Source organism: Scyliorhinus canicula, chromosome 12 (assembly GCF_902713615.1).
Source record: "Scyliorhinus canicula chromosome 12, sScyCan1.1, whole genome shotgun sequence".
In the NCBI taxonomy this organism is placed as follows: domain Eukaryota; kingdom Metazoa; phylum Chordata; class Chondrichthyes; order Carcharhiniformes; family Scyliorhinidae; genus Scyliorhinus; species Scyliorhinus canicula.
In genome coordinates, this window is record NC_052157.1 from 10,204,445 (window position 1) to 10,219,977 (window position 15,533).

Consider the following 15,533-nt stretch of genomic DNA (forward strand, 5'->3'; position numbering starts at 1 on the left):
CAAAAATAAATTCACCAAATTATCATAACTTTGCTTTTGTAAAGGCAGGTTTAAACCCTGCTTAACTGCTTGTGACAATGGAAGGTATTTTACAGCAAGTTAGTACTCACACTGAAATGTGAGGAAATTAATTAGGTGAGGTGTCAATGCCCTCTTATTTTAACACCTGTTGGACTGTTCATTTGCCTCATTGTGTTTTCCATTTTCCCACTTTGAGCATCTTTTGTTGGCAGCTTGGATCAATGGAGTTGGCACTTAAATTATTGTACAGCTCTCAGCCCTTTTGGGAGCAGGAGACAAAACAGTCAGTCTCTGAATATTTTGAGATAAGAAAAGCTGGGATGCTGAACATTCTGAAATGAAAACAAAAATGCTACAGATGCAGCAGAGTCAGCATCTGGCGGAAGGTGGGCTAACATTTTGGGTGTAGAATCTGCTGTGAACACTGACCTGTGAGCTTCCAGCATTTTCTGTTTCCATTGCTTGTCTGTACTCAGTTGTGTTATGATGGGGCTGTTTTTCAACCTGTGGTTCCTGCTGCATTGCAGTTAAAAGTTTTGTTCTGGCCCATCACACCTGGACCCTGAAATGACAGTAGCCTGTTACAATGATCCAAGATGAATATCATTGGGATGCTCAATAGTGCAGAGCATGATGTGTGGCTTGATCCTTGTATAAAATATGTGCTTTCAATCAGAAAATAGGTCATTATTGCCCCCCTCCCTTGTACGTGGTGACCTGACCGAAATAAACTAACTTGTTAGAAATTAGGAATTTAATCTGAGATCTGTCTGGTTTCTGTAGCTTATTGATGTGCCAAGTGAAATATTTGCACTTCTCTGCCATTGGGGATTCTATATGTTTAAAATTTGAGGAGCTATGAGCTCAAGTACAGAAAGAACTTTATAAATTACAGTTGGCTGTAGTATGGATAATAAATGAACATGATGCTTGATGAAATTAAGCAAGTTTAAATAACTGAGATTTTTAAAGTAATTTAATTTTAATTGTGTAATTAACAGTAACAAGTAATTAAAAGTAACAAGTAATTGTCCAAGTCAGTATTAAATCATTAGTACATCTTGACTTACTGTTTGCAATTGAAAGGCTGTATTGTGTCTTGTATAGATTTCCATTTATTGAATCTTTAAAATACTTGTATGATCAAACCCTGGCTACACCATATGAATGCCTGGAGATTGAAGATATGAGAAGCGGAAAAGGCCCAAGTGGTCCTCTGAAATGGTCTCCATTCCGGCTTGGGCGTCTTGTTTGGAATATTTTTATTTTTGCATCTTGATAAATTCTTAGACTTTCAAAGTAATGTTTACACAGAAGTGACTTTTGCTCAGTTATCTTGTTCTGAAATATTTATTGGCAAATGTTTAATAACATTACTACCAATGATATTACCTGGTAATTAATTTATAGACTCTTGCTAATTGTTTTGAAAACAGATTATTTATGGAAATCCTCAATTGCTGTACGGACTGTGATGAAATTCAGTTTAAGGAAGATGGAGCCTGGTCACCGATGCGAATGAAGAAGGAGGTCCAGGAAGTAAATTCCACTTATAATGGAGTTGAAGGTACTCACTTTTGTAACACAGATATGGAGATTGAGCAGAAAGCTCACTTGATGAAAGCTCCCATGTGGCACAGTGGTCCAAATGGCTTCCTATATCAAAGTACCAGTGATTAGTTAAATCTGGATAATGGTGTGGTCGTGGAAATTCTTTTCACCTTTTGGCTCTAGTCCACAGTGCACTGATGAGATAACAGTTTGTTGACTTCACCAGAGTGCACTGATGAGATAAAAGGTTATTGACTACAGGACCGACGTGAAATGTGGCATAAGAGTGGCACAGTATTTCGCACTGCTGCCTCACAGCTCCAGGGCCCCAGGTTTCAATTCCAGCCTTGGGTGACTGTGTGGGGTATGCCCGTTCTCCCCGTGTCTGCGTGGGTTTCCTCCGGTGCTCCAGTTTCCTCCCACAGTCCAAATATGCAGGTTAGGTGGATTGGCCATGCTAAATTGCCCCTTAGTTTCCAAAAGGTTAGGTGGGGTTACGGGGGTAGGGTGCTCTTTCCAAAGGCCAGTGTGGACCTGATGGGCCGAATGGCCTCCTTCTGCACTGTAAACTCTGAAAGGGAATGCTATTACAAACCAGGCTTGCACTTGTTTCTATCCAGGAAGTGAATGAACACTAATTAAAATGCTGGTCCAGTAGTTTCCCACCCTCCTTAAGCAAGTAAGAAAATGATTGGATCCAAGACCTACAAATCCAGCATTGTGTGTTGTCGTATTCTTGACACTGACCCATGAGGCAGAAGCACGTGAACAAAACTGAAACACTGACAGGAACAGTAGACTTCTTCCAGTAAGATGGTCTAAAACCCTCTGGTGTGTGTGTGTGTGTGTGTGTGTGTGTGTGTGTTGGGGTTGGGGGGGGGGGGGGAAGAGGCGAAGGGGAGAAGCAACAAGGAATCACTACGATCAATTGAAACAAATTAATCTTGTTTGTGTTTTAACAGGCTGCTGTATTGCTTTTGCGGCTTAGTGCTTTTTTGTTCTAAATGTCTTCTGCAATCCGGTTTGGTGGTAGTTAGCATTATGCCAAGAAAATAGTTTTGACCACAAATTGTTACCTCCTGCTAAAATTGGATGGTAAAACAACACAATTTATATCTCGAAAATAAACTGTTACGATAGCCGTTATACCCAGTGTTCGATTTGCTTTTGCAGCTGTCTGAATCTCAAACTTTTTGAGGTGTAAGATTAGCAAAATCAGTGCACTATTCAAAAATGTGTGGAATCATGAAGTGGAAATGTAGTGAAGTTTCAGACAACAGGATTTTCGTTTAATTGAATGTACTAGGTAAAGGAGTAAGGAACTTTATATATGTCACCTCTGTGTTGAAAATAACCCAAAAACGTGTTCTTGGAAATAGTGATTGGTAACATTGTGATGAGGATTTAAAAGCCTATAGATTTGTTTATTTATTCATGATATATGGGTTTTGTCAATATTTATTATTCATTCCTAATTGGCCTTGAGAAGGTGGTGGTAAGCCATGGCCTTCAACTGTTGCAGACCATGTGGTGAAGATGGCCTAGCCATACAAAAACTGTGGCTAGAAGAGCAGGTCAGCGGGTAGGAATACTGAAGGGCTTTTCACAGTAACTTTATTGCAGTGTTAATGTAAGCCCACTTGTAACACTAATAAAGATTATTATGTTTAACTCATCACCAAAGTTTGTCTACAATCTGCAAGGCGCAACTCAGGAGTGTGATGGAATACTCTCCACTTGCATGGATGAGTGCAGCTCCAACAGTACTGAAGAAGTTTCACTATCCGCTGGGTCAAAATCCTAGAATCCCTTCCTAACAGCACAGTGGGTGTACCTACACCACATGGACCGCAGCAGTTCAAGAAGGCAACTCACCACCACCTCAAAGGCAATTTGAGATGGGCAATGAATGCGTGTCCAGCTGGTTATGGCCACATCCCTTGAATGAAAAAAAAAAGATAAACTCAGTTGGCTGGTTAGATGTGCCTTGGTTATATTTGTTACTGAGGTCAATGCCAGATAGTCTAACTGGCTTTATTCTTCAATCTTTTCATGCAACTGAGTGCTTTGTTAGGCCACTTCAGGAGAGTTAAGAGTCAGTCACATTGCTGTCAGTCTGCAGTTGCAATAGGCGCAGTTAGGTGGGTTATTAATGACAATCGGATAGTTACATGGTTACCATTAATGTAGTATCTTATTCCAGATTTATTTAATTAACTAAGTTTAAAATTTCCCAGATGCCATGGTGGGATTTGAACTCCTGTTTTTGGGTCAAGTGCAGACCTTCAGATTATTATTCTAGTACCAACCATTCTGTTACTTTACCTGATTTGGGGGGAGATGAGTTGCTTAGTTTTGGAAGAGATTGAATTATAATAGGGCTATGACATTAAGCCTCTTTCAATATAAGGGAAGGGTCTCTTATCTGAATTTTAGGGGATGATGTCAGGAACAAAATGCACCTTCCAAGATTGTAAAGATGTAGCACAGTCTTAATTAACCATTGCAGGTTCATTTAATAAAATACATCTTGTACTTCTAACAGACACAACTTGCTACACATAAACCAGCTGCAAATAAGTTTAAAGCAAATTACTGCGGATGCTGGAATCTGCAACAAAAGCAGAAAATACTGGACAATGGCAGCAGATCTGACAGCATCTGTGGAGAGAGAAGGGAGCTAATACATAGAACATACAGTGCAGAAGGAGGCCATTCAGCCCATCGAGTCTGTACCGACCCACTTTAACACTCACTTCCACCCTATCCCAATAACCCCTCCTAACCTTTTTGGACATTAAGGGCAATTTATCATGGCCAATCCACCTCACCTGATCGTCTTTGGACTGTGGGAGGAAACCAGAACACCCGGAGGAAAACCACACAGACACTGGGAGGACGTGCAGACTCCGCACAGACAGTGACCCAGTGGGCAATTGAACCTGGGACCCTGGCGTTGTGAAGCCACAATGCTAGCCACTTGTACTACCGTGCTGCCCTTAATGTTTCGAGTCTGGATGACTGTCAAAGCTTTGAGTGATCAAGCTCCCTTCTTTCTCCACAGATGCTGTGAGACTTGCTGCGATTGTCCAGTATTTTCTGTTTTTGTTGAGTACTAAATAAGTTAAATATCCAGCTTTATAATTGAATGTGATGAAGCACAAGCGGTATGAAACTAGAACAGATACAGCCAAACTGATCATTTTACACCCCCCCCCCCCCCCCAACCGATCTACTTGCATGCATTCGCGCTCTCACACGCACTCTCGTACACAGTACTTGCCTAATATTTAATGCATAGATCAAGGTCTTGAAAATTTGGCCTTCAGCTGAGAGCCATGTGGGCAGCACGGTAGCATTGTGGTTAGCACAATTGCTTCACAGCTCCAGGGTCCCAGGTTCGATTCCGGCTTGGGTCACTGTGCGGAGTCTGCACATCCTCCCCGTGTGTGCGTGGGTTTCCTCCGGGTGCTCCGGTTTCCTCCCACAGTCCAAAGATACGCAGGTTAGGTGGATTGGCCGTGACAAATTGCCCTTAGTGTCCAAAATTGCCCTTAGTGTTGGGTGGGGTTACTGGGTTATGGGGATAGGGTGGAGGTGTTGACCTTGGGTTGGGTACTCTATCCAGGAGCCGGTGCAGACTCGATGGGCTGAATGGCCTCCTTCTGCACTGTGAATTCTATGATAAATCTGGCTTAGCAATGGTGCCAGTACTGCAGAATGACCTTTTAGGCCCCTTTTTAAAACTCCCCAGTGCCAGACAAGTTGCATTGTTTCTGAACTCTCAATGGAAGTGAAATGTTAAAATAGGTTTGCCTCCGAATCTACAGTGCAGAAGGAGGCCATTCGGCCCATCGAGTCTGCACCGGTCCTTGGAAAGGCACCCTATCAAAGCCCACACCTCTACCCTAACCCCACAACCCAGTAATCCCACCTAACCTTTTGGGCATTGAGGGGCTGTTTTGTGTCAAGTTAAGATTAAATAATCCATCTTTTTTTTCGCAAATGCGTTTCACTTTTTTCAAAGGAAAGATTAACAGTTGCTGAAGGAGACGGAAAAAAAGAAACTCACAGAGATGAAAATGCCCCAGTTTCCGACATGCGTCTTTGTTTCTCTCTCAAAAATACCAACAATTGGTTTGCTTTGTTCACTAGGCGCTTGTAAAAGCTTGTCCGAGCACAGACATTCATCCCAAGATAATAGAAAAGTGGAAGTGATTGATCTGACGCTGGACAGTTCATCGGAAGAGGAAGAAGAGGAGCCACCTGCAAAGCGGTACCCTTCGATCTCTTCTCCATCACCGTCCATCAATAAGGGGTAAGCTTTGGATTGTGATCAGTCTGGTGAAGCTGTTTCTGTTTGCAATGGCCTTGAATGACGCACAAAAAAATCTATGATTTGATGGACTTTAAGCAATCTCCATTCATGGTCATTTGAAAACTGACAACATGCAGAACAAAATATATCTGCTTCTCCTTTCAGAACCATGATTTTTGGTGTATCCAGCAATCAGTATCTCCCTGCACTCTGGGATTCGCTTCCTATCTTTCTCTACCTTCTGAAGTCTTCACTCAATTTAAACTCTTGACTATAAAAAAGCAGAATACTGTACGGTGATGCTGGAATCTCAAACAAAAACAGAAAAATGATCTCATGCGGACTGGAAACGTTAACTATTTTTCTCTCCATGGATGCTGCTAGATCTGCTGATTTTATCCAGTACTTTTATGTTTTTTTAAACTTTTGTTTTCCTGTTTGACTAGTTTCTAATTGTAGAGCACTGTGGGACAATTCGTATGTGAAAGGCAGTATATACATGTCAGTTTGTGGTGTTTTATTTCAGCATTTGAAGACCAAGATTGCAAAATGATTGTTTGGATGCAATGATTGTTGACAGTAATGGTCACTTGTTTTCAACCTCCAAGACTGTTATATTCTGTAAAACACTCTTGCATTTATTTTCTTAATACCTTCCCTTGAATTTTCTCTGAGCTCTTGAGTGTGCTTATTCGTGTTAAGTAAAGCTGCATGTCTCCTGCCCAAATGGCTGCCCTTCATGGTAAATCTAGGCAGCGATTGCAAGACTAAAGCTTCTGGAAATACAATTTGTTTTTCATTTAACTGTAATGCAAGTCTCTTCTAATATGTGTATGTTGAAACTGCAATCTAAAATCAGAATATTTAAATTATCCAAATAACCAGCTGGCTTTTTAGCTATCTATTTTAAACTTTGCTATGTAAACTTAAAAAGGATCAACGCCTGTTCCCATGGGATGATTCTAATCACTTACATTGGCTACAAAACTGAATTTGGGCAATGAATCTGTAGGACCCGTGAAGTTGTACTTAAGTGTCCACTTCCAAGGCAGGAGCACACACTTAACAATCAGCTTGTTTCCTTGCTCACAACTTCCTGATCTTTCTGTCATTCCTCGGTTACCCTCCCACCTTTTTCTCTGCTCCTGAAAACACTGGCATACTCATAAGCTTCCACAAGCACCTGGCACCGTTTGTCCTTCGCCCAAGTGACCATGCTTTGTTTTACTGGATGCTTGAGTGTTCCGCTACATTCGACAGGATCAAGTCTGATCAGGTCCCAATCCAGCATCCACTAAGGACAGATTATTGGCAAGTGAGCAGGAATATCATCCTCAGTGGCACCAGTTAATTCATAAGTGATCAGAAATCAAACTTGCTTCTTTTTGATTTGTTACGATTTGTTAAAAATGAATTAGCTTGAACATCTAAAGTCTTTCCTGTATACAGGGTTTTAAACCTCCACCATCAAACGTCGCCGGTAACAAGAACTCCAAGCATACCGACCCTGGATACAAATTTTATCTCGGCTCCTTTTCAAGACTACCGTCATTCGTACCACTTGCCAACTCTGCCGTATGAACTGCAGGGTAAGCTACTTAATAGTGGTGTCTTCAACTGAGGCTTTGATGCTGAGAAATGAATTATTGACGCATTGGAGGTGTTGTAAGATAAGAGCAAAACAATACCAATTAACCAAAGTATCTGTAGAGCAATACAATTGTGAATCCAGAAAGTGCTTCAGTTGTGTTAACTTGTTTTTGTCACTCTAAATCCCCTCAATCTCGTGGAGTAAAATAAAAAAGTGGTCAACAAAAAACATGATTAGTTTGCGATTTGATTATCAAAAGCTGGTGTGATTCTTCGAAATGCATTGTTTGATCTTTAACACAGGTATCAGATATGTGGTATTCTCCAAATTTCTCCCTGCTCTTAAGCACGGACACTGGCTGCGGTCAGTATGAGCTCCCAGCAGTTGGCTTCCTCACTCAAGTTACCACTCTTCATGCGAGTCTAACTATTAGATTAATGGGCTAGCTCTTTGACTGTGCAGATCATCGCTGCAGGGTCCTGTTTGTGTTGCTGCACGGTTTCTGTTTTTGTTCTCATTGATTCCTGTTCTGGTCTCAATTCAGTCCCTGACCTATTTACCCAAAGGCATTGGTGGGAAGCTTTGTAATCTAACTTTACTGTTTCCCAAGCCTGGCAGTACCGAGGTTAGCCATATCGTACCCTAAATGCCACCTCCAACCAAAAGCTGAATCAAGAGACCAGGGATTCAAACCTGGGACCTTGCAGGTGTTGTGGGCTAATATAATCTCGTTTCCAACCCTCTATGTCAAGTTAGCCAGCAGGCGGGTTAGCCCTGCTGCCTCACGGCGCCGAGGTCCCAGGTTCGATCCCGACTCTAGGTCACCGTCCGTGTGGAGTTTTGCACATTCTCCCCGTGTTTGCATGGGTTTCACCCTCACAGCCCAAAGATCTGCAGGTTGGGTAGATTGGCCACACTAAATTGCCCCTTAATTGGAAAACTCTAAATTTATTTTTAAAAAGTTAGCCAGCAGGCATACAGAAAGAATTGCTTATTGTCACGAGTAGGCTTCAATGAAGTTACTGTGAAAAGCCCCGAGTCGCCACATTCCGGCGCCTGTTCGGGAAGGCTGTTACGGGAATTGAACCGTGCTGCTGGCCTGCCTTGGTCTGCTTTCAAAGCCAGCGATTTAGCCCAGTGTGCTAAACAGCCCCGCAGTATAAGCTGTTTGGTACTGTATTGGTCATTTAGAAAGCAGAGAAATTCTGTTTGTGTAAATGGTGTCATATTTTCCAATATGACCAATATTTCCAACGAGGGAACAAGCGGTCCTAGATCTTGTCCTGTGTAATGAGACAGGATTGATTGATGATCTCATAGTTAGGGATCCTCTCGGAAGGAGCGATCACAATATGGTGGAATTTAAAATACAGATGGAGGGTGAGAAAGTAAAATCAAGTACTAGTGTTTTGTGTTTAAACAAAGGAGATTACAAGTGGATGAGAAAAGAACTAGCTAAGGTAGACTGGGAGCTAAGACTTTATGGTGGAACAGTTGAGGAACAGTGGAGAACCTTCCAAGCGATTTTTCACAGTGCTCAGCAAAGGTTTATACCAACAAAAATGAAGGACGGTAGAAAGAGGGAAAATCGACCGTGGATATCTAAGGAAATAAGGGAGAGTATCAAATTGAAGGAAAAAGCATACAAAGTGGCAAAGATTGCTGGGAGATTAGAGGACTGGGAAATCTTTAGGGGGCAACAGAAAGCTACTAAAAAAGCTATAAAGAAGAGTAAGATAGAGTATGAGAGTAAACTTGCTCAGAATATAAACAGACAGTAAAAGTTTTTACATATATATAAAACAAAAAAGAGTGGCTAAGGTAAATATTGGTCCTTTAGAGGATGAGAAGGGAGTTTTAATAATGGGAAATGAGGAAATGGCTGAGGAACTGAACAGGTTTTTTGGGTCGGTCTTCACAGTGGAAGACACAAATAACATGCCAGCGACTGATAGAAATGAGGCTATGACAGGTGAGGACCTTGAGAGGATTGTTATCACTAAGGAGATAGTGATGGGCCAGCTAATGGGGCTAAAGGTAGACAAGTCTCCTGGCCCTGATGGAATGCATCCCAGAGTGCTAAAAGAGATGGCTAGGGAAATTGCAGATACACTAGTGATAATTTACTGAAATGCACTAGACTCTGGGGTGGTCCCAGTGGATTGGAAATTAGCAAACGTGACGCCACTGTTTAAAAAAAGGAGGTAGGCAGAAAGCAGGAAATTATAGGCCAGTGAGCTTAACTTCGATAGTAGGGAAGATGCTGGAATCTATCATCAAGGAAGAAATAGCGAGGCATCTGGATCAAAATTGTCCCATTGGGCAGATGCAGCATGGGTTCATAAAGGGCAGGTCATGCCTAACTAATTTAGTGGAATTTTTTGAGGACATTACCAGTGCAGTAGATAACGGGGAGCCGATGGATGTGGTATATCTGGATTTCCAGAAAGCTTTTGTCAAGGTGCCACACAAAAGGTTGCTGCATAAGATAAAGATGCATGGCATTAAGGGTAAAGTAGTAGCATGGATAGAGGATTGGTTAATTAATAGAAAGCAAAGAGTGGGGATTAATGGGTGTTTCTCTGGTTGGCAATCAGTAGCTAGTGGTGTCCCTCAGGGATCCGTGTTGGGCCCACAATTGTTCACAATTTACATAGATGATTTAGAGTTGGGGACCAAGGGCAATGTGTCCAAGTTTGCAGATGACACTAAGATGAGTGGTAAAGCGAAAAGTGCAGAGGATACTGGAAGTCTGCAGAGGGATTTGGATAGGTTAAGTGAATGGGCTAGGGTCTGGCAGATGGAATACAATGTTGACAAATGTGAGGTTATCCATTTTGGTAGGAATACAGCAAACGGGATTATTATTTAAACGATAAAATATTAAAGATGCCGCTGTGCAGAGAGACTTGGGTGTGCTAATGCATGAGTCACAGAAGGTTGGTTTACAGGTGCAATAGGTGATTAAGAAGGCAAATGGAATTTTGTCCTTCATTGCTAGAGGGATGGAGTTTAAGACTAGGGAGGTTATGTTGCAATTGTATAAGGTGTTAGTGAGGCCACACCTGGAGTATTGTGTTCAGTTTTGGTCTCCTTACTTGAGAAAGGACGTACTGGCACTGGAGGGTGTGCAGAGGAGATTCACTAGGTTAATCCCAGAGTTGAAGGGGTTGGATTATGAGGAGAGGTTGAGTAGACTGGGACTGTACTCGTTGGAATTTAGAAGGATGAGGGGGGATCTTACAGAAACATTTAAAATTATAATTCCGATTGTGAAAGACTGAATTTGTGAGCCAGTTCCACATGCACCATTGCCAAACCCACCTTTCTGCTCCCAATAGCACAGCCATAAACCGGGTATGAAATACTGTCAGGACAGGATGCTCTTACTAGTGTAAAGATGGGGAAGCTAACTTCCGGGCATTGGTGTATGGCGATCCAGGCTAAACAGATGTCAAAGCCTATAGTTACTTGACCTTATTCCCTGCTCAATAATGATGGAAATACGCTTGAAACCCAAAATCCAAAGTCTGATTGAAATAAGGTCTTTGTAGATAAAATTTGTTCTAATATTTTACCGTTTCCCTTGTTCAAACAGGCTTAGACCTATTTCCCTTCTTACAAGGGGACAATCAGGTATGTAACATGTCTGGACACTTTTACTATTGAAATCTTGAGGTTTTTTTTGTTACATCATGAATTTATCAGTGATTTGCATGTGTTTGTATTGGATTTTTCATGAGCATTGTGATGTGTCAGTGGAAATTGATTTGGTTCTGATGCTTGATGCTAAATTTTAGAAGTTGAACTTAAATAAGACTTTATGGAGAAAACGCTAGGGTGATCATTGCTCGGCACAACATCGAGGGCCGAAGGGCCTGTTCTGTGCTGTACTGTTCTATGTTTCTATGTAATGAGGACTAGGCGATGAGAGAGTAGGCTACATCAACGAAACGCTTTGTACAGGGGTTATGTCACATGATGAGTAATCCAGACACCTGGATTATGAGCTCATTATGGTATCATGAGCTCAAATCTCACCAAGGCAACTTGGGCAATAGAATTCAGTTAATTAAAGATGGAATAAAAGATAAGTTAAGGTCGACCATGTACCTACCAGTTATCATAAATAGTGATTTGGCTCACCAATGTCCTTTAGGGAAGAGAACTTTCTGTCCTTGCCCAGTATGGCCTGTGCGTGACTCCAGACACCCAGCAATTGTTAGCATTTTCCTCCCTCTGAAGTGGCTAAACAAGCCACTCTGTTGTCAAGAAGGCAGCTCACTGCCAGCAGTGAATGCTTGCTTTGCCACATCCCATGAACCTAATAGCCAGAGGTCACTTGTCCACTATCTTAGTGAGGAAGAAGATTGGGGAAGGATAGCACTGAAGGGCATCATGTGAGGAACAATCGTAAATCTAGGATAGAGTAAGTTTGAACATATAAAGTCAAGAAAATATTTGAGACTTGCTCTGTCTTGTGACAGATGCTAATTCTATTGCAAGTCGCATCAAGTAGCTAGTTTGTTAAATGGTTCAGGTGTGTTAAAGGTTGAATGTATTTAATTTTTTTCAAGGAAGGAAGCTGCTTTTTTGTGCAAACGTAAAGTATAATAAATGTCAATATTTGAATACTTGTGCATTGTAATTAGCCAGGGCGAGACTGAGATGAGTGGGAGAATTAATAAGCTTTCAAAGCCTCTCAATCTGTAATAATGTTCTGTGCTCTTGTTCTTACCACAGCATTACAACACCTCCCTCCTTGCCGCTGCAGCGGCTGCAGCCAGTGCTTCAGAGGATCAGGACCTCATTCACTCCTCGCTCAACCGATTCTTCCCATACGGCTCTTCGCAAATGTTCCTGGAGCAGCCGAGCTCGTCGCCCGCCAACGCGCTGGCGGTAACAAACGGCGGCAGCAGCAGCGGGAGCAACAGCAGCCTAGTCTCCTCCAGCAGCTTGCGGGAAAATCTCGGACATCCTGGGGCTAACCGCAGCAGCGTGGAAAGCGGCAACCTCTTTGGCGCAATGCCAGACGTTATTTCATTGGACTGAGATTTGAAATAATGGGCGATAAATGTGTCTTTTGTGTGGTTGGGCCAGGATAGTAAGAGAAAAAGAAAATCTGAGCTGTTTCATCTTTTAAAAACAAATTTAGAAGTGTAGAGACCCTTTTTTAAATAAACAGAAAAAAATGTATAAAAAAATACACCATGTACAGAGAACAAAATACTATATTTTCAGTTAACTTTTGTATATAAATTCGAACTGTCTGTCTTTTAAGGTTATTTCAGTTCACTTTGTGAAAGCAGAGTTTTTACGATGTATTTGTCTGTTCTGTGATATTACTTTTTGTATTTGTTGTTCAATGGCATTATTTCCTTCACAGTTGACATTATTTCAATTAGGAATCTTCCATTCTTGTACTTCACTGTAGAATATTCTTTCTTTCAGAAAGAACTGCGATGTCAATGGTTGACAACAATAGTAATTTTTTTTTGTGCAAAATAATTTTATTATACTTTTAAGTTATGTAAAGTATCTTGACTGTTTCCCATATCATTCCCTCTGCGTTTGCAGGAAGTAGCTTCGGAGAATGCACAGTATCGTACAATTTTTCCACAAAAAAAAGGCCATTTCCGGTAATTTTGTTTTTTTTGGGGGGGGGGTGTTTTTTCTAACCCCTCACAACTTCCACTTGAATTTAATTTTACAAAGTAGCATTTCTCAAGCATTAAGGAATTTAAGTTGCTAATGGCGAGGAGTCATGTTTTCTGTCGCACTTTTCATTGTGATTTCTATTTTGGAAAAATCAGTCATTTTATTTCTCAATATTCCCTGAAAAGCTCTACCTGCAGAATGCCTCCGCGGTGTGTGTATTTTAAAAAATATATATGTATATTTTAAAAATTCCCTTTGTACACGTGCACTGTCCCTTGAGCAGCTGTTGAATCTTTATAACCAGCCTCCCAGGAACACTACCAGATTGGGTGTGCAAAGCTCGCCCTGTATCTGATGCCGCATGTAGCAATCCATCAACGTCCACTTTGTGTTCTTCCCAGTTGCAATTGGACTGCCAGAATTTGGGTATTTTTGGTGTATTATTGACACCAATTAACCCTTTTCATGACCATTGATTTTTTAATTCATGTTCCAATAACTTGATTTTGCTTGTTCAGTGCACTTGGAACCCTTGCCAAGTATAATATCAACCCAACTAAAATGAATGTTTTCCAGGTAGATATTCCAGATTCTCCCCTCTTGATGTATTCAGATGGTAACGATTCTGTCTCACCATTGAATGTATTAGAGCAGGATTTGCAACCAAGTAGTTGGAAAGTAAACCGACTATTAAGCATACTAAAGAAGAAAATTAACATTTTTAAAAAAATCTTGATCTTTATCATACACCTCTTTTACTGTTGTGGATTAGTTCAATCAGTTTAGATTCAAGTGCACTGGAGAGATGACTTTTTAAAATGTGTTCTGTTTAGAATTGTTATGCTGAAGAGACGCCATCTGCATACAGGACCACCAAGCCATTCAGATCAAAGAAATTCCAAGTTAAATTTCATACCGGGTGTGCTGTTAGCAGATCTTGGCTTGATATGGTAGCGTACAATAATTGGTACCTAGTGGAGTTGAACAGACAGCCTGGGGGGATTGCACATTCCTGCTCGTGATGCAGTGGCCCTATTTAAAATACACATGTGGACGTGGCATCAGACCAGGATTCAATTTATCTACAATTTGTGTCCTATCCCCTACAGTTCAAGTAGCTTATGGACTCTCACCCTGGAGCCACTTGGGTACAGTATTGAGGGTGATCTGCCCCAGCGTATCACCCTCAAGAAGGGAATACCTTTGCGAGCCAGGGAGAAAATTGACAAATAACACATTAGAACCAAAAGATGCTCATGGGTAATAAAAGTATGGTTGGGCTGAGTTATAGAAAATGCAACTACTTGCATTTTTGGGGGGTGGGAGGAAGGGTAAGGTATTCTAGTTGAGCTGGGATGTTTTGTCACTTCAGATTATATGATCCAATCCATCTCACTGTCCAAAGAGTTAATTGTTCAGCAGCTCATTAAAAATTATGCACTGGTTTGTAGTAGACTGGCTGGATGTTCAACCAGTGGGAAGGTGCTTATGCTTTAATCAAGATTTTATTTCTAGTGTTCTACTTTCATGAATTCCAGTTGCAACCGGACTTGATACAAAGTGGGTTTGGTTAATCGGAAACCAATACTTTGATCCAGGTTGTGCTTTAATCTGATTATAGGTCCATCTGGAGTAAAATGCATCTTGCATGGCTGGATCTTTCAGGTATCGTGCTGCATTTCAACAAGTGAAGGGTATATTTTCCTTAAAGGAATAAGACAGCTTGTACACGGCATTATTTTACTTACCAGATATGTATTGTGGAGTTATCAAGCAGTGTGCTGTGTTGAATCTATTTACACGGGAAGTGTCGCTGTAAATTGGATTCTCGCAAGCTTGGAAACTCCACCTCTTCAAATTTGTAAATTCTGTGATCACTTCTCTCCAAAGGTGTCAAAGACAACTCTAATAATTTTACTGCCTTAAATCTTTCACAATGCTGGTTTCCGTGACCGCATGCCAAACCAGAGAAATGGCTTTTTTTTTATAATTGAGTATAGTAGACCAGTGTCGGTTTGTATAAAGTACCACGTGAAAATATTTATTTCATGCATTGAAAGAAATTGTTTACCTAATGAATGTTACCTGTTAATGTAGAGATCTTTTAGATGTAATAAAAAAGCAAAACGTTCCCAGCAGTAGAGTTGGGTCTTCTCCTTTCCAACTTCTGCTTGTGTTGTTTCCTTTATTAAGCTATTTGAAACTACTCCTATTCACAAAAATATTGAGATTGTGGCATTTGACCTCTCATACCCTTGGATAAGGGCAGCTTTGTAGCACAGGGGCAGCACGATAGCACAGTGGTTAGCACAGTTGCTTCACAGCACCAGGGTCCCGGGTTCAATTCCCGGCTTGGGTCACTGTGCGGAGTCTGTACATGCTCCCCATGTCTGC

At 41.2% G+C, this 15,533-nt stretch overlaps 1 protein-coding gene across 6 annotated transcripts in view; it reads left to right on the forward strand.

The window, feature by feature from the left end:
• The window catches only part of pias1b (protein inhibitor of activated STAT, 1b), a 170,851-nt gene extending 155,548 nt beyond the window's left edge, over positions 1-15,303 (forward strand). For all 6 annotated transcript variants that reach the window (XM_038814871.1, XM_038814869.1, XM_038814873.1 and 3 more), the window contains 5 exons: positions 1,458-1,588; positions 5,728-5,890; positions 7,340-7,479; positions 11,080-11,117; positions 12,225-15,303. In XM_038814871.1, coding sequence (XP_038670799.1) covers positions 1,458-1,588; positions 5,728-5,890; positions 7,340-7,479; positions 11,080-11,117; positions 12,225-12,533 — 781 coding nt within the window. In that variant the 3' untranslated portion in view covers positions 12,534-15,303. The remainder of the gene's footprint in view (positions 1-1,457; positions 1,589-5,727; positions 5,891-7,339; positions 7,480-11,079; positions 11,118-12,224) is intronic.
• Positions 15,304-15,533: the final 230 nt, after the last annotated feature.